General features: G+C 44.6%; 1 protein-coding gene across 3 annotated transcripts in view; it reads left to right on the top strand.

Moving 5' to 3' along the window:
• Positions 1–23,080, top strand: part of KDM1B (lysine demethylase 1B) — a 58,697-nt gene that overhangs the window by 20,763 nt on the left and 14,854 nt on the right. Inside the window, exons 7-14 of one of the 3 annotated variants that reach the window (XM_054505714.2) lie at positions 6,383–6,421; positions 9,843–10,047; positions 12,071–12,249; positions 15,285–15,461; positions 15,854–15,928; positions 18,210–18,347; positions 19,318–19,489; positions 22,399–22,526. In XM_054505714.2, the coding sequence (XP_054361689.1) occupies positions 6,383–6,421; positions 9,843–10,047; positions 12,071–12,249; positions 15,285–15,461; positions 15,854–15,928; positions 18,210–18,347; positions 19,318–19,489; positions 22,399–22,526 (1,113 nt within the window). Of the gene's footprint in view, positions 1–6,382; positions 6,422–9,842; positions 10,048–12,064; positions 12,250–15,284; positions 15,462–15,853; positions 15,929–18,209; positions 18,348–19,317; positions 19,490–22,398; positions 22,527–23,080 lie in introns of all 3 variants that reach the window. The other 2 variants (XM_045866318.3, XM_064597115.1) reach the window with 2 other exon arrangements.

Genomic DNA, 23,080 nt, shown 5'->3' with positions numbered 1-23,080 from the left:
AAATTTATTTTTAGATATTTTGCCTTTTTCTGTAATTATAAGTGGAATTTATTTTTAACTTTATTTTCAAGCTGTTTATTACAATTATATAGAAATACAATTTACTTGTATATCTACCCAGAGACTTTCTTGAATTCTTATTAAATTTTGAAGAACTTTTTGTAGATTCCTTTGGGTTTTCTACAGTCATAACAACTGTGAATAAAGACTCTTGTGCTTTTTTTTTTTTTTTTAAGATTTTATTTATTTTTTAGAGAGCGAGCGAGAGAGAAACAGCATGAGAGGGGAGAGGGTCAGAGGGAGAAGCAGGCTCCCCGCTGAGCCGGGAGCCCAATGTGGGACTCGATCCCAGGACCCTGGGATCATGACCTGAGCCGAAGGCAGACGCTTAACCATCTGAGCCACCCAGGCGCCCGACTCTTGTGCTTTTTTTAAAAACTAAATTTTTTAGCTCTTCTTCTTGCCTTATTACTTTGGTCAGGATCATCAGTACAGAGTTGAGTAGAAGTTGGAGAACAGCTGTCTCTTCTTGGTCCTGACTTAGGAGGAATGTGTTCAGTATTTTATCATTATGTCCATTGCTAGCCGTAGCTTTTCACAGACATCTTTGATCAGACTGAGGAAGTTCCTCTCTCTCCCTAGTTTGCTGAGAATGTTTTATTATGAGTGGATGTTGGATTTTGTCAGAAACTTTCTCTGCGTCTTCTGTGGTGATCATGTGGGTTTTTCTCCTTTAATCTATTAATGTGACTTGTGCGGATTCTAGCATGTTGAAACAACCTTGCGTTCCTGGGTGGGGGGGAGAATCCCACTCGTATTTAATACATTATCCTTTAATGTATTGTTGGATTCCGTTTGCTCATATTTTGTTGTGGAATTCTGCACCTGTGTTCATGAGGAATACGATCTGTCATTTTCTTTTCTTGTAATATCCTTGTCAGGTTCTGGTATCCAAGTTATGCTGCCTCCATAAGACAGAATGAGAAGTATATCCTCCTCCTCTGTTTTGTTAAAGAGTCTGTTTAAGGTTGATAATGATTTCTTTTTTACTGTTTGGTATAATTCAGTAGTGAAGACATTGGGCTAGTTTTCTTTGTGAGAAGTTTTGAAATGACAAATTCGGTGTCAGTATCACAGATACATGGCTAGTCACGTGGTTTATTCTACCAGTTTTAGATTAGTTGTGTTTTGTGGGTTTAAAAAAAAATTTTTTTTTTAAATTGTCAGCGCATGAGCTCAAGCAGGGGGAGAAGCAGGCTTCCTGCTGAGCGGGGAGCCCCAAGTGGGACTAGATCCCAGGACCCCAGGATCATGACCTGAGCCGAAGGTGGAAGCTTAACCGACTGAGTCACCTGGGCGTCCCCAAATTTTTTTAATTAAAAAAAAAATTTTTTTTTGTTCCAGAGAGAGGACGTGTGCGTGCATGTGTGCGAGCAAGTGGTGGGGGGAGGGGCAGAGAAAGGGAGAGAGAGAATCTTAAGCAGTAAAAAGCCCGACTTGGGGCTAGATCTCACCACTCTGAGATCATGACCTGAGCTGAAATCAAGAGTAGGACACCTAATCGACTAAGCCACCTGGGTGCCCCTGATTATTTTTAAGTAATCTGTCCAGTGCAAGGCTCAAACTCACACCCGAGATCAAGGGTCACACGTTCCACTGACTCAGCCAGCCAGGCACACCTAGACAGTTGTGTTTTTGAAGAAATTTATTTCATCTACATTGTCATATTTATTAGAGTTGTTTGCACTGTTCCCTTATTCTTCTCTTAGTGGGATCTGTGGTGGTATCCCTGTTTCATTTTTGATGTTTGGGAGTGAAGGGTGGAAAGCACAGATCTAAGCCTGGGGACCGGGGTCCTGGAATTAGCAAGTCTCGTGCTGAAGCCTTTCAGTTCAGCACCTAAATTGGTGCACGGGCTGGACCTTTGGAGCAGAAGCCCTGTTTGCGGGACAGGAGAGAAAAACAAGGGAGGGGGCTGATGTTGGGGGGCTTGGTAATTCCAGGCTGAGTGGGTCCAGGGACGGGAATCGGGGTTGGAGTAGTGAAGGCTAGTGAAGGCGAGCCGATCAGTATCCAGGTTGCACTAAGCTTAACTTGAACCTGTGCCTCAGATGATTTCTCAAGTGGATTTCATTATAATATTTAAAGGAGAGCTCAGCTAGGGAGCAGTGGAAAATAGCAGACTATTTTAATAGAAATTAGCCTTGGGGCCATTTTCACTCAACCTGTTTTTGTGAGGATTCCAAACAATTATTCTAAAGGATTAAACAAACATCTAATAATGTTATGTTACTAAATACTAGGTGTGTTTTACATGCAAAGTTTATATGAAAGTAATTTGTCCTGTCTGTGGTTTAACTGGGTTTGGAGTTCTCTGTCATCCCTCTTCTCTTTCGTGTGTGATAACAAAGTGCAATGTCGACGTTGTTTCTACTCATTCTTCAGATCATCTGTGTCCCTTGTCCTGTTTAGTTGATTTTTCTTCCAGTGGTCTGTGTCTTTTTCACTTTCTTCAACTTGAGCTGCTTTGGAAAAGCCCAAGGTTTTCTGTAGAATGAGCTTGTTTTTTTAGAAAAATGACATGTGCTCATCTTTGAAACATTGAAGCAATACAGAAAAGAACAAAGATGATAGCAAAAAACCAAACTCATGCGGTCACCGTCATGAAATAACCATTGTCTGATGAGGTTCATTCGAGAATATTCCCACCTGTGTGCAAGGAGAAGGCCTGGCTGACAGATCACTTCGGAGTGAAAAATAACACCACACGTGCTGGTTTCTATGGTTGCATTTCATAAGACCAAACTTAACATAAGAAAAAGAAGCCAAAGTGAAGTAAGAACTTGCTGAACATGGAATAATTATTTCTTCATCACAAAGAATAGTAGTTTCTAAAATCTCCCTGAGGGGCGCCTAGGTGGCTCAGTTTGTTGAGCATCTGCCTTCAGCTCAGGTCATGATCCCAGGGTCCTGGGATCGAGCCCCACATCGGGCTCCCTGCTCAGCGGGGAGTCTGCTTCTCCCTCTCCCTCTTTGTTCTCAAATAAATAAATAAAATCTCTAAAAAAATAGAATAAAATAAAATCTCCCCGAAAGATTAAGAAGATACGTGATGAGAATGTTAGGAGGTTGGAATCGCCCTAACTTCTTTTTTAAGTTGCATGTTTCAATCTTAGATGCTCATTGACACGTGACCATGAAAGAGGAAAAAGTAAATTACATCACACACTACAGGCCACCACGCCTTTTCCTCACTCCCAATTCCTGTTCGTGTTTTGGGTCATTTATTTTCAGTCACCGTAATCTCTCCGTTGTTTACTCTTCGGTGTTTACGTGGCTTTACCGTACCCCTCAATTTCTGTACCACAGTTCCTTCTGCCCTCACTTCTTTATTGTGATTCCTCACATGGTTGAATGTATTTTAACAGCAAGTACTTTTTCCCAGTAGGGACTCTGGGGTGTCAGATCCCTTAACGTTTTTGAAAATTTAATTGTCTTTCTCTCCTCCTGCCTCCCACCATCTTAAAGTTGAAGGTTTTGAGGTCTTAAATTCCAGCTTCTGACTATGGTATCACATTTTCTCATCTCCTTCTCCCCTCCAGAGAGCCCCCTTTGAGACCTACTGCTGCAGTCTCAATTGATTGCCATCCATAACCTGAACTTTTGAAATATTTATTTAAATGGTGTTTATTGACCCAGAGTCACTTTGGTCTTCAGCTGGGTATTCTGTCAAGGACAGAGTCTGGAAAGGTTTATTTGTAAACCAACATTAAACAGAACGGTAGTGAGCTATACCTGCTCTTTTGGAGTTTGCTTTTGTTGGTTAATGTATCTTTTGGTGGGGGGTGCGGTGAGGGGCAGAGGGAGCCAGAGACAGGGAGGGAGAGAATCTCCAGCAGGCTCCACGTCCAGCGTGGAGCCCCATTAGGGCTCGATCCCACAACCCTGATATCCCCACCTGAGCCGAAATCAAGAGTTGGACACTTAATCAACTGGCCACCCGGGTGCCCCTGTCAGTTTATATAAAGATGCTTCCATATCAGTACATAAAGATCTCTTTTTTCTTAAGGAGTACTTAGTCCATTGAATTGGTGTATCCTGATGAATTTAGCCTGACTAAAGGGTATTTAGGTGACTTAAATGTTTACTGCTAGTGACAGTACTTCAGTGAATAGCTTTGTATCTATGACATTTTCAGTCTGCTTGTAGGATCAAGTTCCAAGAAATGAAATTTCTGTGTCGAAGTATATATGGTCATTTTCCTCCTCCTCCCTTTTTTTTTTTTTTTAAGTAGGCTCCCCGCCCAATGTGGAGCTTGAACTCCCAGCCCTGAGATTAAGAGTTGTGTGCTCTATTGACCGATACAGCCGGGCACCCCAATATGGTCATTTTAATATGAACTAATACATAGACACAAAAGAGGGTTTCTAATGATGCATAAGGAATAAAGACTTAAAGCAAGCCCTCAGGTACCCAGCACCCAGTTTTAGAAGCAGAACATTACCAAGGCCTCTGTAGCTCCCCGGGGGCCCCTCAGTACTTCTCTTTCCCTCCCTCCCCTGCAGGTATTCTGCAGTGTTCTGAATTCTGCATTTATTATTCCTCTGCTTTTTGTTACAGAGTTCATGCATATTTATGAGACCAAAACAACATGTAAAGTTTTCTATATTTCTGTACTGGTTATAAATTATGTCCTGTTGTTTGTGTTCCTCTGCAACTTGCTCTTTTTACTCAACAGTGAGGTTTTTCACAAGCATCCATGTTGATGCTTAAGCTCTAGTTCATTGATTTTCCCTGCTGTGTAGTATTGCCTTGCATGAATCTACCTACTACAGCATATCTGTTCTCCTGGTCATGGCCGTGAGGGTGGTTTCTCGTTTCGGGCTGTAAGATACACGTGAGCATTCTTGCATGCCTCCTGGTGCATGCATGCAAGAGTTTCTCTGGAATATTCCAGATTTGCCGGGCCATATGGTATGCCAGTCTTGAGTTTATTTAGGTAACTTTTTTATTGAAGTATAACATACAAACAGAAAATGCACAAATCAAAATGTGGAGCTCAGTGAAGCTTCTGAGAGTCCCTCTTTAGCCAACTCCCAGTAGAGAAATCGAACTCTTCCCAGCCCCGCAGGAGCCCCCCCTACACCCCCTATCACTCACACACTCCTTCCCTTGCTCCCCTACTCACTTTGCTGGCTTACTGAACTTTACGTAAATGGAAACTACAGTATGTGTTTTTCTGGGCCTGGTTTCTTTATCGCCATTATGTTTGTAAGGTATGTCCATGTGGTGCTGTGTAGTTTGTGGTTGGTTCTTTCTCACTGCTGTGTAGTGGGCTGTTGTTGTTGTTGTTGTTTTAAAGATTTTTACTTATTTGAGAGAGAGAGAGCGAGAGAGAGTACACGAGTGGGGAGGTGAGGGAGAAGCAGGCTCTCTAGTGAGCAGGGAGCCCGACGCGGGACTCAATCCCAGGACCCAGGATCATGACCTGAGCTGAATGCAGATGCTTAACCGACTGAGCCACCCAGGTGCCCTAGTGGGCTGTTGTTTGAACATAACACTATTCTACTCTTGGTGGACTTCTGGGCTGTATTTAGCTTTTTTCTATTACAAATAGTCCTCCTTTGAACATTTTTTAAGACTTATTTATTTTGGGGCACCTGGGTGGCTCAGTCGGTTAAGCCTCTGCCTTGGGCTCAGATCATGATCTCAGGGTCCTGGGATCGAGCCCCGCATCGGGCTCCCTGCTCAGCTGGGAGTCTGCTTCTCCCTCTCCCTCTGCCCCTCCTCCCTCCTTGCCCTCCCCAAATAAATATTTTCTTAAAAGATTTTATTTATCTGAGTGAGAGAAAGAGAGTGAGTGGAGGGAGGGGCAGAGGGAGAGAGAATCTCAAGCAGACTCCTCACTGAGCCAGGGGAGCCCTATGGGAGACTCAGTCTCACGACCCTGAGATTACAACCTGAGCCGAAACCAGGAGTCGGATGCTTAACTGACTGCGCCACCCAGGTGCCCCTGAGCATTTCTGATACTTCTGTGGGTGCGCATATTTGAGGGTTCCTCTTGAAAATCTAGCAAAGTTTGAATTGCTGGGCATATAGTATGTATGTCTTCAGCGGTGCAAGACAGTACCAAATTATTGTGCATTTAAATGTGTATTTTGTCAACTTGCCCTCCGAAGTTCTTTCATTCCTTGAGCATTCCACCCGGGACATCTTTATGGGAGTAGCTGTCTCCTCCACACCCTCACTCCTACAGTGTTTTATCCCACTTTTTGCTTTTGCCTGTCGAACAGGTGAAGAGGGGTATCTTACTGAAAGCACATGGACACTTACGCCTGTATTTTATAAGTAAATCTAATTAACACTTGGTTTTCTTTTATAGCCCGAGACCTCGGATCATTGTTCCCTTCCAGAGGATCTAGTGAGTATTTGTGCACATCCTAGACTACAGCTCATTGTGCTTTCGATGATAAAAGTACTGTACGTCAGCGACAGTAACAGTTTTATGAGTTTCTATTTGGTTGCTGATCAGAGGCTTTCAATCTAACCTGACATGTGTATGATAAAAATGTTAGCAGTCGTGGTATCATGGGTGATCCTCCCCTACCTTAAAGAGAAAGAAATATAGTTTTATTGCCCCCTGTTAAAAGGAATTAAAAAGGAAGAAATGGATAGTTTGCCTTACTACAAGGATCAGCCTTGTTATCCTTGTTTCTCATGGGTGACTTTTGTGACCTTATCTCCGTTTGAATCCTTCCAAGAAAAGAACAGGAGGCCCGTAATTTGATGGTCTTGGCCCAGATTCAGCTGCGAGAGAGTGTTCTTGTGTGTTTTGAGCTCAGTGTAACTGCTCGGTCCTGTCTCTGCTCCATGTGGGGAGGAGAAGCTCATGTCCGGCAGGCCGAGCCTCCTCACGTTTCATTTCTCACATGGAACTTTGCTACCTGAGCTGGCAGACCCCACAGCTGTTGTAGGAAATGATGTTTTGCGTTTCTGAGTTTCTAAAATTGCAAGGTTCTGAGCTGTTCTACATTTCTGTAATACAGGGGTGGTAATTTGCAGTTTTTCTTCATGTCTGAAACTCAGGGACAGTGATTGATTTTTAGGCAAAGGGAGAATTGACACCTATGAAATCTACTTGAAATCCATTCTGTTACATAAAGGGGTGTGTGAGATACACACTTTTTTTTTTTTTTAAATAGTCTCCATGCCCAGTACAGACCCCAAAGCAGGCTTGAACTCCCAACCCTAAGGTCAAGACCTGAGCCTAAATCAAGAGTCGGATACTTAACTGACTGAGCCACCCAGGCGCCCTCCCCACACACATATTTTTAATAATTAGTTGTACCCTCAAGCATTTCCATAGGAAAGCAATGGCCCAAATAATTTCTGGATTTAGGGTAGACAGAATGGGATTATAGATACAAAGGAAAACATAACTGTAAATACATTTGCAATATCTGATGAGTCTGTCCCCTAACATTCAGACCCTTTTGCACACAGAACAATCTGAACTTTAGGACAGAGGCTGTATTCTTGGGATATAAGAACTTTAAAAAGTGTGGAAGAGTTCCTGGATTTCATCCACCAGTTATTTATTTTTGTGAATGGCTAAGAAAGAGTCTAGAGCAGGTGTATAGCCATATCACCGACTTTACCCTTGTTCTATTCCTGTAGATTCTGGGGTCACTTTTATTTTTTATTTAAAAATCAAAAAAAAATTTTTTCTAATCTTTTTAAAGATTTATTTATTTTGAGAGAGAGCATGAGCAGGGTGAGGGGCAGAGGGAGAGGCAGATTCCCCGCTGAGCAGGGAGCCCGATGTGGGACTCGAACCCAGGACCCTGGGATCATGACCTGAGCTGAAGGCAGACGCTTCACTGACTGAGCCACCCAGGCGCCCCTAGGGTCACTTTTCAAGCAGGTTCTAAGTTTTGGTGCCTGTATTAGTTTCCTGGGGCTGCTCTAACAAAATATTATAAACTCAGTGTCTTAAAGCAACAGAAGCATGTTGTCTCCTAGTTTCAGAGGCTGTGAGTCTGAAGTGAAGGTGTCCTGAAGGTCTGGGGGAGCGTCAGTCCAGCCTCTTCCAGCCTCTGGTGGTGGCAGCAATCCCTGGCATTCCTCGGCTTGTCCGTGGATCGCTGCAGGCTCGCATGACTCTCTCCCTGTCTGTCTCCCCCGCTTTGTCTCTTCTCCTCTTATAAGGACATTGCTTGCACGGAGGTTAGGGCTCACTGTAGTGTGACTGATTACATTGTAAGGACCACATTTCCAAATAAGGTCACATGCTGAGGTTCTGGGTGGACATGGATTTTAGGGGAACACTATTCAACCCAGTGTAGTGGCTATTTCACTGAAATTGCTGATCAACTGACTATATCAAGTACGATTTCTTCTGTGGTCTGTGTATTGAAGGTGAGAGTGGGGTTCTTGATGGTGTATTGACAAAATGACAGCCAGGTGTCTTGGGAATGGCGAGTGTGCTGGGAGGACACGCGCAGAACGGCAGGACGGAGTGCGGGTTCATCAGTCGCTGTCAGAGCTGCTCACCCTCCCGTGCAGAGGCTGGTTGAAGTACCCTCAAGTGGGCCTCTTGGGGAGGAAGGACTGGGAGCAGGTAGCGGGAGAGCAGGGCCTCTGTTGGGTCCCGGAAGCTGAAGAGCTTGGGTTCATGTTCACATAAGGCATCTCCATTCTGACCTCTGTGCAGTCCATTTGGAGTGTCGGGATCTAATCTCTCGGTTTACTCTCTCCTTGGGGCTACACCAGGAGGGGCTCCTTAGAGGCAGCCCTGGTGTGTTGGGGGTGGAACTGAAGCTTCTCTTCTTTTTCGGTACAGCCCAGGCTGGCCCTGGGTAGCCTTGAGGACAGATAGCAGACCGACGTGCCTTCAGGGCCTGAGCAGGTACATGAATGTGTGAAGCAGCTGGGAGTCCTTTATAGCAGGTGTTGGGGCTTGTCTTAAACTGAAAAATGCTTGCCCCACCCTTGGACCGTGTGAAAGCCGAGGAGCAAACAGAATACATCTGCAAACTGGATTCGCCCTCCGGACCTCGAGCCCACAAACCCCTGCTCCATGGCAGGTGGCATCTGCTTGGAGTCCTCCGAACTGACATCAGGGGTCCTGGAGCTCAGGCTTCTCCTGTGTCAGATTCTTAGAATTCTTGGAACATGCGTTCAAGATCATGTTTAGAAAAGGCCGTCGAACGTAGGCTTGGCGGGCAGTGTTGCTTTAGAAGCCAAGTAAATTTTATTCTTATTGCAATAGTCAGTCATCATGGGGATGCTTTGATCCGATGACTCCATATGTTAAATCAGCTCTGGAATGTGATCACAGATTTTAAGACCAAAAATAGCTTTTTTGTTCATTTCTACATTTAGCATCTTATTTCGATAGTTGTCGCGTACTTCTTCCTCCAGAAGTGTTCAGTAGCTTCTAGCTAAAAGGAGTCCTGCTTGACTGCTTCTCAGGAGGACAGTTTTTTCTGCCCGGTTTCATGACTTTGGTTATCTTTAGACCTCAAGTGAAGGTGGGTGGGGGGGAGTATGGGTAATAAGTGATTACTGAACAGAAAGAAGTTTCTCGTGTCAGGCTGAAGCCTAGACTTGCAATGTAGGGGATTGCACTGGCTTCTACGTTACCTGTGATGCTGCTGTTAGGATGGAATGCTGTACCAGATGCAGCTGTGGGATTGATCTGGTGTTGGCGGGGGGTTGGCGTTCCGGGGGGAAGGGGTGCGGGTGAATGACATGAAGCCAACCGCCTGTCCTCGGCTGAGCCTGCGTGTCCGTTTCTTGTCTGCCATTGTGCCTCTTGGTCTCACCCTGCCCCATTTCAGAGAGTGTCGGAAGTTTCCAACCACTGGTGGTACTCCATGCTCATCCTCCCCCCTTTGCTGAAAGACAGCGTGGCGGCACCCTTGCTCTCTGCCTACTACCCCGACTGCGTGGGCATGAGCCCCTCCTGCACCAGCACCCACAGCACAGCCGGCAGCACCAGCCCCGGGAAGCTGGAGCACCCCAAGGCTGTCCCCTCCACGCTGGGTGAGAGCTGGCCCTGGCCCTCTCTGCTTTCCTTTCCCCCTCTTTCCCTGGAAATGGGAGGGGGATAGGGGGGAGCAGAACACAAAAGTTTGTGGGGTTTTTTTTTTTAGTGTGTGCCATGTGATCTAAAGCACCCTGTGATTTCTTGGATTGGGTCATGCTGTGGCTCAGTCATATCATTCGTATAGATCATGCGGTTCATTTCCCATCCGGAGTGTGGGAAGTTTGTAACACTGGTCCAGGAATTGGGTCTACGGAATTTGATGAGTTACTTATTTGAGATTTGGGTGGCTGCATCATTTGATGATAACCCAAAAGTCTGACATGCTGGAAGAAAGTTTTGACCATATGAGCAGCCCTTCTTTTTTTTCTGAGTCTTTTTTGCTTCTAATTATGCCATGGAAAATCTCAGCAAAGTTGATCAACTCTTGAAAAAAATCCAAAACTTCAGGTCAGGCCAGACATTCCATTGACCACTTACTTTAAATGGATCTTTAAAATTCTCCACCAGAGTTCTTGGTGTCCCCACAAGAATTCTAGACCTTCCCTTGTCCATACACTAACAAACTTCATGTTTGATGTGCAAATAGATTTTGACCTAGAAGCCCTATTTTAAGGGTTTCTTTAATTTTTATTTTTAAAAAATTTTTAAAAAGATTTTATTTGAGAGAGAGTGTGAGCGAGCATGGGGGTGGGATAGAGAGAGAAGCAGGCTCCCCGCTGAGTAGGGAGCCTGGTGCGGGCCTCGATCCCAGGACCCTGAGATCATGACCTGAGCTGAAGGCAGACGCTTAACCGACTGAGCCACCGATGCACCACCATATTTTATAGTTTTTAACTGATAACACTGGGCCCTCTAAAAATGTGGTTGTGGTCTGAATCAAAGCCAAAGTGGTAAGTCCCAGGGTTAATGAAGGTGCCATGAAACAGGCACGCAAATGCTATTAGTGGGTGTGGACATTTGTGAGGGACAGTTTGTCCATGAATTGAAAACCTAAAAATAGACACCCCTTTATTCTAGGAATTTGTCATAAATAAATTATCAAATTCTCAAAGGTTAATCCGAAGATTTATATGGCATTGTTTACAATAGGGAAATAATTCGATGAAATTTCAGTGCCCAGGAACAGAGGAGTGGTTAAATAATAGGAAAATATTCCGTGTTCATTGAAGTCAGGTTCAGTGACATGGGACAGTGGTCTTGAAAAGCAGGTTCGGAAACAGCATGTTTTTCTGGCTTTTAAAAAACAAGAGTCTGATATATTAATAGTCTCTGTGCGTAGAAGCAGCACGAAGGATAGACTGTAGCCTTAAATGTTACCCCATGGCTCGTGGATTACCAGGGGTTAATGATTGTCATGTACCTCTGTGAACTGATTGATGTTTTAATCAGAAAAATTCCAACGAAGGTTACTTTTAGAATTTATTTCTACGGGGAGTTGGTGTTCACAGAGTTTCAGTCTTACAAGATAACAGAAGTTCTGGAGATGTGTTGCAGAACAACGTGGATACACTTCACCCCGTTCAACACTGCACTTAAACACGGTTAAGGTGCTCGATTTTAGGGCAGGTGTTAAACCCCCATGAAAACCTTAAAAAAAGGGGTGCCTGGGTGGCTCAGTTGGTTAAGTGACTGCCTTCGGCTCAGATCATGATCCTGGAGTCCTGGGATCGAGTCCCGCGTCGGGCTCCCTGCTCAGCAGGGAATCTGCTTCTCCCTCTGACCCTCCGCCACTCATGTGCGCACTCTCAAATAAATAAATAAAATCTTAAAAAAAACCAAAAAACAAAACCTTAAAACAATTTTTTTCCATACGTGGGCATTCAATTGGTGAAGAAAGAGCAGGAGAAATAGAGAAATACTCAGTTCACGTGTATTCCGTCTTAACCGGACAGAGGGAGCGGGAATGTGTCGTGGGACAGACCGTAGCCCTGGCTGAGGCTGTCCTTTCCCGTGTGTGCCCGCGTGGTCACTTACCTGAGTGTGGGATGTGTGCGTCTACACGTCTTCTGTCAGTTCCAGGCATGAACCGGTACTTCCAGCCTTTCTACCAGCCCAACGAGTGTGGCAAAGCCCTGTGTGTGCGGCCGGACGTGATGGAGCTGGACGAGCTCTATGAGTTCCCAGAGTATTCCCGAGACCCCACCATGTACCTGGCTTTGCGGAACCTCATCCTCGCCCTGTGGTACACTAACTGCAAAGTAAGCAGAGCCTTTAGATCAGCGATTCTCCACCTTCCCACCGCGGACTCTGGGTGGATAGTCATTGTGTGGGGGGCTGTCCGGGGCCCTGTAGGATGTTTTGCGGCATCCCTGGCCTCTACCCACTGGAACTCCCTCCGCCCCCCGCCCCCCGGTTGTGACAACCCAAGATGTCTCCAGCCATTGCCTCCCAGGCGCTAAGTCTCCCCATCCTGGGAACCCCCACTTCAGATCATATGTCATCCGAATTTTTGGCTCTCTAGTGAGTATGAGGTGCAAAGTTTGGTTCAGAGAGTTCCAATGTGAATGCGGAGAGAAAAAATACAAAACATTAAAGATTGGGTTATAATCCCTTGAGGGCAGGGATTCTTACATTACTATCCTCCAACAGCTGAGACCAGTGCTTTGCTGTCTGCTGGGACTGAATCTGTGTTAGGGGCCTCATACAGCCCCCACCTGGAAAGGGGGGAGGCCAAGCGAAAGGGAATAGGAGCTTTTTAAATCATTATTATCTAAACAAAGGCTTTCCTGACCCTGGTGTTTTTATTTTTTTCTTTTTTTTAAGGTTTTATTTATTTGAGAGAGAATGAGAGAGCCCGAGAGTGGGGAGGATCAGAGGGAGTAGTAGACTCTCTGCTGAGCAGGGAGCCTGACTCGGGACTTGATCCCGGGACTCCAGGTTCATGACCTGAGCCGAAGGCAGTCGCTTAACCAACTGAGCCAGGCGCCCCGTGACCCTAGTATTTTTCTGATTTATTAATTTCTTCTGCAATTATTTGAGTGACTGCTGAATGCAGAACATTTGGCGAGACTGCCAAAGTAATCTTGATTCAAGAAAGATATTCCGGATCCACCTTGGTGTTTCACTGGATGAGAATCCAGTATGAGATGGCCTGATTAGGTTTATGGCTGTTAATGCAATTTATACGAATTCTATGAGTGGGTTGGACAAGGCAGAATTGTTCATTTCCTCCCCAGCAGGCTTGAGGTAGGTGCTCAATAAACATTTGCTAACTGAACAAAATTGTGGTCAGAATTTCCTGTAAATAAGTTGTAAAGATACACTTTTCAGAAACAGCCCTGGATTCATTTTTCTTCACATTTCTTTTCGTTCGACTTTGAGAATTGATTTATACTGGTGAAGAACCTTACAGAAAATAATCTTGAACCTTGTCAGCCTGGATCTATTTTAATATTTAATAAAATAGTATGATTTATGTTTAATATTCTAGTGGAAAACACATATTTGTGAAAGAATCAAAGATTTTGAAATTATGTTCTTTTTAAAATTCATGACTACAAATAAGTTTTTTTACCTTTTGCACCAACCCGAGCCGTGTTCTTTCTTGAATATGGTTGACCTTGAACGATGTGGGGGTTAGTGACATTGACACCCCCCCAACCCAGTCAAAAATCCGTATATAACTTTTGGCTCCCCCCCAGAACTTAACTACGGATAGCCTGCTGTTGACCCGAAGCCTTACCAATACTGTAAGCTGTTGATTGACACATAATTTGTATGTTGCGTGTGTATACATACTGTATTCTTACAATAAAGTAAGCTACAGAAAATGTTAAGTACCGCACTGTGCTTATCGAAAATATCCATCTGTGAGTGGGCCCACACGGTTCAACCCTGTGTCGTTCATGGGTCTACTGTAAGTCCTCTTCCTGCATTTGGTCAGGTTCTTTCGGAGCTGGGGGCTTGGTGACAAGTAGGGGACGAGCCAGAGGTTGGGTCCCACTCTTGAGCCTGTTCTAACTTCACGACAGTGGGTCAAGGCTATGTTAGTCTTGTATCTTTGAAACGTTCCAAGGCCTTGCCACCACTGGGGCACGCAGGGAAAGACAGTGTCTTTTTTTTTTTTTTTTTTAAACACGTTTCTAAATCTGTCTCCTCACATCTTACCGGTGATGAGAATCCAGCTTTTCCTCTTGCCGGTTTGAGCGGCGGAGTGGGCTTCTGCTGTGGCCCTTACCGTGTGGTGTATCGAGTCAGGAATGCATTGCAACGTGGTCAGCCCACGCTCCCCAGAGCTGTCCTTCTCGGGGAGGAGAAGGTGAACTGATGAAACACAAATTGCTGTCTCTTCCTTTTGTCCCTTTTTTTTTCTTCACCAGGCAACCCCCCCACCCCCCTTTGATCCTCCTGTGTCTTAGTGACCCAGGATGGACTTTAGTACCCTGAGAGGGTTTTTGTTTTGTTTGTTTGGTTTTTTTGTTTTTTATTTATTTGAGAGAGAGAGAAAGCATGAGGTGGGGAGGGTCAGAGGGAGAAGCAGACTCCCCGCCGAGCAGGGAGCCCGATGCGGGACTCGATCCCGGGACTCCAGGATCATGACCTGAGCCGAAGGCAGTCGCTTAACCAACTGAGCCACCCAGGCGCCCATTTGGTTGGTTTTTTATTGTGGCAAAAACACAACGTAATATTTACTATTTTTACCATTGTAAAAGGTACAGTTTAATGGCATTAAGTAAATAGTGTTGTATAATCATCCTCACATCTTGTTCTAGAACTTTTCATTACCCCAGGAGGAAACCCCACAGCCATTAAGCAGTGACTCCCCATCCCTTCCTCCCCCCAGCTTCTGGCAACCACTAATCTACTTCCTGTCTCTATAGATTTGCCCATTGCGGGTTGTTCATATAAATGGAATCCTACAGTATGTGACTTTTCGTAAGTAGCTTCTTCACGTAGCATCACGTTTGCAGGATGCCTTCATGTTGTAGCGTGGATCGGTACCTCATTTCTTTTTATAGCCAAGTAATGGTCCACGAATGGATCTACCCCATTTGGTTTATCCATTCATCCATTAATGGACACTTGGATAGTACTTGGATAGTTCCCACCTTTTGGCAATCTGAGTATAGTGCTGCTATGAATTTTATATGAGCCTACATTTTTAGTTCTTTTCAGTGGTTACCCAGGAGTGGGCTTGCTGGGTCACAGAGGAATTCTGTTTAACTTTTTGAGGAGCCCAGAGTTACTTGTGTTTGTTTTGTCTTAACAGTCTGGTTTTTGTTTCCACACACAGGAAGCTCTTACCCCTCAGAAATGTATTCCTCACATCATTGTCCGGGGTCTCGTGCGCATCCGGTGCGTTCAGGAAGTGGAGAGGATACTTTATTTTATGACGAGGAAAGGTCTCATCAACACGGGAGTTCTTGGCGTCGGCACCGACCAGCATCTTCTTCCTAAAGATTACCACAACGTAGGTGACTTTCGTGCTCGCGGTAACACCACCGCCATCACGATAAATGCGAGTGTGAGACATCAGTGTTAGGGGATCCTCGTTAATAATACTAGTGACAGACACATTATCACCACACAAGTTACAAAGCAAGACTTGTGTAGAATATGTGCTTCTCTGGGGAAGAGAGTATCAGGCACTGGTTGCCTAGACTATGGAAGAGAGGAGTGGATTACTTACGTGCAACCTGATTGTTTAGGTAAATACCTTTCTGTGAACATCAAACAAATGTAGATGAACTAAGTGAACTAATGTGGTTTGGCAGTTAGTACCTTCTTAGAACCACTAAAACAATATATTGCATTCATTTCTCTAATTGGATCCTTTTTCAAAAAAAATTTTATTTTTTTAAGAAATCAGTCATCATCATCGGGGCTGGTCCAGCAGGATTAGCAGCTGCTCGGCAACTGCATAACTTTGGAATTAAGGTAAGACTTTTGGGGACATGAAGTTGATAACAGATGGTTAACTGTGCCTTTGGTCCAAATTTTCTAAGATTTAGAAACCAGTTTCTGATTTTAGTGGAGAATGCGAAACACATTGTATCTTTATATCTTTAAAATCTTTCTAATCGATCCTAGGAAAGATAAAACATTTGAAATCGGTTTGATAAAAGAAAGGTGGGGGGAATAGCAGTTCTCAGCAGCTTTAGGACAGGATTTTAGGCTCCTAATGAGCAAATCAGAAGAGAGTATGTGCAGAAACTAAGGCAGAAATTCTCCACGGGGTGTTATCGACCCCATAGAGGGCACATTGGGAAAAAGTCCTTGTTTTTGTAATAGTTTGAAACAACCAAATAGTAGCTTGGAAAGTCACCGTTTCTTGTATTAAAGTTTCTGAAGCACCCAGTTAAATTTTCTTATGCAAATCAAAGGTATCCTTTTTTTTTTTTTTTTGAGTAAGCTCTATGCCCAACGTGGAGCTTGAACCCACAACCCCGAGATCAGCAGTCACATTCTCTACTGACTGAATCAGCCAGGTGCCCCTCAAAGGCACACTTTGAGTCTTACTCTGGAAAACAGTCTGCTTTTGGAAGCAAGATTGAATTGGTTAATCCATGGTTCGGACAGGATTACATGACTTTTAAAGGGCTGTACATATTTGAGGTAGCCTGCTTCTCCAAGGTAGGATAGTTTTTAGCTAGCGTGTGGCCTTATTCCAGTTGTTCAACATTAGCCCAAATAGAGACTTACAAAAAACTATCGCGCAATTCAGAATCTCATTTCCATTAGATGCATTTGAATTAACCATCCCTCGATTTGTGACTTTCTAGGTCTGACACGTTTCTCCTTTTTAAAAACTAGTATTTTTCAAGGACTTTGGTTTTCAGTTGAACTAAACGTGAAGATCAGTTTGGTAGAACTGAATTAGTCTTACCACTTTTCTCGTCTGGCTGAAAGAAATGACAGCTTTTTCACAATGTCTTCTCTGCTGGAGGAGTTTCAGAGATGAGAAAAGTTTCAGTAGCTATGTCTAAGAGAAGTTTTCCTCAGCTGAATGGAAGATGTAAGTCTTGGATTACATTATTTTGCTCACAAAACCAAAGAACCTGAGTTGGATTTATGGGAAGCGTGTTTACATTTCAGAGTATTTTCTGAATGGTATTAAGCTAGGACGTGTTTTAATTGATCACTTTTTTATTCCAGCATTAGATATTAAGGACTGAGACCTCTTGTTCTTGTTTGGGAAACTCACAGATGATATTGCAAGGACGGTATTAATATCCAAAGTCTAGGGGGCTGTCTTTAATGTCCTGCCTTCCTCTTACATTGAAGCAAAACTAGACACGGATGGGTCTGTGTTAATCTGAATAAAGTCAGAGAAAAGAGAGTGGGGAGGGTTAGAACCTCAGGTTGTAACCTTCCTTGTCGGAGAAAATGAGGAATAAGAATATTCAGAGGACCCCTCCCGTTCTCCCCTCTCTCTCGCCAGGTGATGAGAGAGACCCCACAGAGACCACCGGTCCTTCTTAATGTTAGGAAAGAGATTCCCCGGAGTAACCAAGATGGTTGACTTGGGGAACCTCCTTGAGCTGTTAGGGATCCGGAAGTGAAATGGCCGAGTAGGATTCACATTTTCCCTGAGTTACTGCAACCCAGGGAAGTGTGGCTCTTGTAGTCAGAGCAGTCCACCACCAGCAGCTCCTCCTGCCGTCTGAAATTTGGGGGAGGTAAAGCTGTCTGCGTGTGGGGCCAACCTGCTTAGGCCACGCCCACCAGGTCGTACTTGGATAGTATGAGTGACATACGATTTTATTTTTAACAGTAGTCCTATCTTAGGGAAGTTAAGGCCTATTTGCAATGCTGAAGGCATTTTGCTCCATCCAGAGACGTTTTATAGGACAAACTCACCTCTTTAGTTTTTTATAATGCTTTTTAATTTATGGAATAGTATTAAGTAAAAGCTTTCAGAGTATGTTTCATGTGGTGGTTCATCAAATCTTTTCATTATGGGGTTGGAGAGGAGAGGGTTTGAGGGATTTTACCAGCCGACCACTCACTCACTTCTTGCTAAAAAGCTGGATGGTTTGTTTTAACATCTACATTGGCTTCTGTTCACACTGCCTCCTTCTTAAAGTTTTTTCTCAAGTGTTATCATAATTAACCAAATATGGAACTTATTTAACTGTGTGTCATTCTGCATTTATAGCACTGCATTTAATATGGTTTTTCTATCCTATTTAGCTTCCCTGATTGCTTGTCTTTTTAGGTAACTGTCCTGGAAGCCAAAGACCGAATTGGAGGCCGAGTATGGGATGATAAATCTTTTAAAGGTGTCACAGTGGGAAGAGGAGCCCAGATTGTCAATGGCTGTATCAACAACCCAGTAGCACTAATGTGTGAACAAGTGGGTTTCTTTAAGATTTGTGTTGTAGATAATCAGAAGGAAAAATGGTCTCATTTTGCTTGTGTATAGTATTAGTAATGCTTCTAGATGATATAGAACCGCCCCCAAATGATTTCTTGCCCCCTCATCCCCTCTGAAAAGTCAACAAAAATAGTTACATTTCTTCCTTTCAGAGAAGGTGGAACTGTAGTGTGCATAAAAGATTTTTTTCTAAGATCTTTAATTATATTTGTGTCTCATTTGCAGGCCACTCGATTAGCTCATCACTGTACGGTTGCCAGATGGAGCAAATAAAAATACAGAATGCCCAGCTAAGTTTGACTTTTGGATAAACAAGTATTTTGTTTAGGGTAAGTATGTCCCAAATATTACATAGGATGTTTTGCATGCAATATTTGGGACATACTTATGCTAAAAAAACAAAAACAACAACAAACAGACACCAAAACCCAAACTACTCATTGTTTATCTGAAAGTCAGATTTACCTGGGCATCCTGTCTCTTATCGGGCAACCCTCTATAGTTTCTTAGAAGACCTGGTAGGCCCAAGGTTTTTTCCTGAAGTATTTATTGACGGTAAATTCAACACCACCTTCCATGAGTGTCTGTGTGGTTGCGTGCTTATCTATGGGAGAGTCCACAGTGGGGCTGGAATGTCAGAGCAAGGAGAGGCAGTGCTCAGCCATAGCTTCGGAAGCATTAATTAATATTGCCCGAAAAGCTGTAGAGTGCATGGCATGGACGCTGTTGCTGTCACCTCACCTTCTCCTATAATAAGGTCTCACAGATTTCATGCTCTTTTTTTCTCACTGCCTCACTTTGCTGCCATTCCCTAGGAAGCATACTTAGCTTTCTCTTCGAGAGCTGCTAGACCATTTTCTCCATGAGAGCTCTGTCTAATTTCAGCTTAGAACCTGTAAGTATTTTTTCCAGGGCAAATTTTCACCTTCTTATTCTTATTATTTTGAAGCTTGGCATCAGCATGCATAAATTTGGAGAGAGATGTGACTTAATTCAGGAAGGTGGACGAATAACTGACCCCACTATTGACAAGCGCATGGATTTTCATTTTAATGCTCTCTTGGATGTTGTCTCTGAGTGGAGAAAGGATAAGACTCAGCTCCAAGATGTTCCTTTAGGAGGTATGGGAGAATGGTGTTCTGAATGTTCCATTGGAGTCTCCTTGTAACCCTAGCTGATTAGGACTAGCAGCATCCGCCTGTGCAGTCGGATGTCTGCAATGGGAGGAGTCCTATGAAGGGGCACCTGGCTGGTTCATTTGGTAGAGCTTGTGACTCTTGATCTCAGGGTCATGAGCTCAGGCTCCACGATGGGCTTAGAGCGTATGTTAAAACACACACACACACACACACACACGAGGAGTCCTATGAGCATTCCTTTTGGACTGATGAGTCCTCTGGACTGTTCTGCTCTGCGGAGAACTTCCTCAAGGATCTTTAGAGGCTTGTGTGCGTGAACACACTCAGATCTTACTTTGCATAAAATAGCTGATGTTTAAAATAATTATTTAAATGTTTAATTTTCAGTTTCCCGGAGGAGCTTACTTTAAGGAAACGTGTTCTAGGCCCTGTGTGAAGAGTCCCTACATAATGTCCATTCTAGATAAAAAGACTTTCTGTATGCCAGGATTTCCTTTCCTTTTTGGGGGGCAGTAGCTTGAGTTGTTTTTTTTTTTTTCCCCCAGTATGTTTTGTTTAAGAATGCAAGAATATGTATTGCAATTGGAAAATTTTAATTCAAAATCATTAGGCTTTGGTACTAAACGGACCAAAATGTACTCAGTTAATTGTACTCTTTGGAAAACTTGACTGTATATAACCACTCATTTCCACGAGGGTGCCAGTGGAGATTTGATGGTACTGCTTTTTGAGTTGAGGTTTATTTAACCTACAATTCTTACGTCCTGGATGTATCACTCGTAGTTCTTGGCGGCCTGTCGGGGTTTCCTCAAGTATGATCATCTGAACTCTGTTCGCAGGATGTTAATTTGCTTCAACTATATGTTTCCTTGTAAGGGTTCTTAGGTCTGCATCCTGGTGCGTGCCCCCTCATTGTTTGGGGTAAAGGTCTCAGTAGCAAGCACTGTCCCTTCTCTTTCCCCTCCCCTTGCCCTCCTGCTTGAGACCCATCCCCTCCAGTTGCCCTTATTCTTAAAGACTCTCACAGAACATTTTCAGAAATTGGGATGCACAGGGATCATTTAATCAAATGTAAGTCATGTCCAGACCCAGGGGCACATTGTTGAATTTTCTGGAGTTGGGGACAGTTACTAGGCTGACTTGGGGAATGTGCTCAGATTTGGGGTAGTGTTGTGCCCATGGGTGGTAATCGCTGGATGGGGGTCTTTACCTTTTTTTCAGGGCCACCAGGTAAAAAAGTTAATAATGTTGCTTTGTCTTGGCCAATTAAGAAAAGTTATCAAGGGAAGGTCTGCAACACCGACTGTGCAAGTTGTTGTTTTTTTCTAATTAATATTTTTTTGGAAAAGCTTTAATAATGGGGCACACGTCTGCATAAAGGCAGTCTCCGTCCTCTCCTGCCTGGTAGTATCGGAGCTGTGTGAGAGTCTGTCTCATTAGCACTTAGCTGAAAACGCCCAAATAGAAATACTAAGAAGCTAGAGTTAATTTCACAGAGCATATGTACTAAAGCTTTTAAATGTAATTTACATAAAAATCACATTAAGGCTTCTCCCAATTTGTTCATACTTAATTTTATATACAGTTCTAGCAATCTTGGTTCCTCCCGAATCTCCTCAAAACCTAAAGGAAAATAGAAACCACGTAGCAGGAGGCAGGAATGGGACTGCAAGATGTTAATGAAGGTAGCACAAAGGCCCTGTGGTCTGGGGGCCGAGGCCCAGCACAGATCCAGAGGTGCCGTGGCCATCCCCGTAGTACGACTTAGCATAAGAACGGAAAATTTTAATGAGAGTGTGGAGTTGTCAAAAAAAATTTTTTTCCCTTAACTCACTTTCAGTTCCATTTCTAGTTAAGCAAGTGCACAGACTTGATAGAAGCTTTGAGTCTGCAGGGTACATGTGGGCTGGTGGTCAGCACGGCGGAAGGGTACGAAGAAGAAGCACCCTGTGCTGAGAGGCTTAGAATTTGTCAGACATGAGCCTCCCCCACCCCCTCCCCCCAAAAGGGAATCTAAGACCAGAGTTGGAGTGATGCGACCACAGGACTGTGTGTCTGTGTAGCTGAAAGGTCCAGTTGCATGGGACGGATGAAGGTTGGGGTTGGCAGCAAGCAGGATTCCCAAGGCGTGTGTTGGCCAGCTGATGCTGGGCTGGAAGGGGGCCGGGCTGGGCCGGGGGGTAGGGGAGCAGCCAGTGAGGCGAGTGGTAGCAACAGGCCTCCCACGGTTGGAATTACCAGGAAGAGACTTAGCGGCGCGCTCGGCAGAGCATGTGAGCGGGCAGGTAGTAGGGGCTGTCTTTAGAAAGGCTGATTATGTGCTAGCTGGGTCTGGCTGTGGGTTTTGGAATTTTTTACGCAGGCAGTAGAAAACCAGTAATTAAAAGGTATCGAGGCAGAAGGCTGAGGTGACGAAAGCCCGTGATGGGTTATTCTTGTTTCGGAGAGAATATAGCCAGTAGTCTAGCGTAGGTCTCTGAGTTGAGGTAAGATGTTCTAAGAACTTGACCTTAGGTGGTCCCAGTAGGACCAGAAAGGGAAGAGGAATTTTCTCTGGGGGTACAGCGGGTACTCCCCCCACCCCCCCCCCACGCCCCCTACCTTGATCTTGAGCGAAAAAAGAAAGTTTTTCAGCTAGGCAGAAACGAAACATGGTTGAAGCTGTAGAGCCTACATACTTTGTTTCCAGTTAAGATAAGCTTTTCCTTCCTGAGTGAAACCAACCTTATCAAGATGTCCTTTCCCCCCCCCACCCCCCAACCCGGGTTTACTTGGGAAGGGACTTCAGGAGTTTGGGGGTTTGCGGGTCCCAGGAGGTGCAGAGCGTAGGATAAGGAATTCGGAAATAACGTGACTGCTGTTTTCTCTGCTTTGCTCCCTTCCCGTTGCAGAAAAGATCGAGGAGATCTACAAAGCTTTCATCGAGGAGTCTGGTATCCAGTTCAGTGAACTCGAGGAGCAGGTGCTTCATTTCCACCTCAGCAACCTGGAGTACGCCTGCGGCAGCAACCTCCATCAGGTGTGCGCGTGCTGGGGGGTGTGCGTGCGTGTGCACATACGTGTGCGTGTGCGAGCGTGTGCGTGTGTACGCGCGCGCGCGCGTGTCAGCACTCAACCCAGACTGGGGCAGCAACCTCCATCAGGTGTGTGCGTGCTGGGGTGTGTGTGTGCGTGTGCACGTGTGTGCGTGTGTGTGCACATACGTGTGCGTGTGCGAGCGTGTGCGTGTGTCAGCACTCAACCCAGACTGGGGCAGCAACCTCCATCAGGTGTGCACGTGCTGGGGAGTGTGCGTGCGCGTGCGCATGTGTGCGTGTGCACATACGTGTGCGTGTGCAAGCGTGTGCGTGTGTATGCGCGCGCGTGTGTGTGTGTGTCAGCACTCAACCCAGACTGGTTTGGGTAAACAGGAAATACTAGTTCTGCTGTTGGGAAGTTCAAAAACCATGACTTCTGAGCGTAGTCACCCCACCGTGGTTTAGACTGCGTTTTGTTTTTAAAGCAAGAGAAACGTCCTTCAGAGAATGTGTCTAAAGCAAGCGCAGGTCGGCAGGCCTCGGGCTGGATCGGTGA

The sequence above is a fragment of the Mirounga angustirostris genome, unplaced genomic scaffold, assembly GCF_029215605.1.
Source record: "Mirounga angustirostris isolate CCGP_5_RB_7025 unplaced genomic scaffold, mMirAng1.0.hap1 SCAF_8, whole genome shotgun sequence".
Taxonomy (NCBI): Eukaryota; Metazoa; Chordata; class Mammalia; order Carnivora; family Phocidae; genus Mirounga; species Mirounga angustirostris.
Note: the sequence above shows the minus strand (reverse complement) of the source record. Positions and strands in the feature narration are given on the sequence as shown.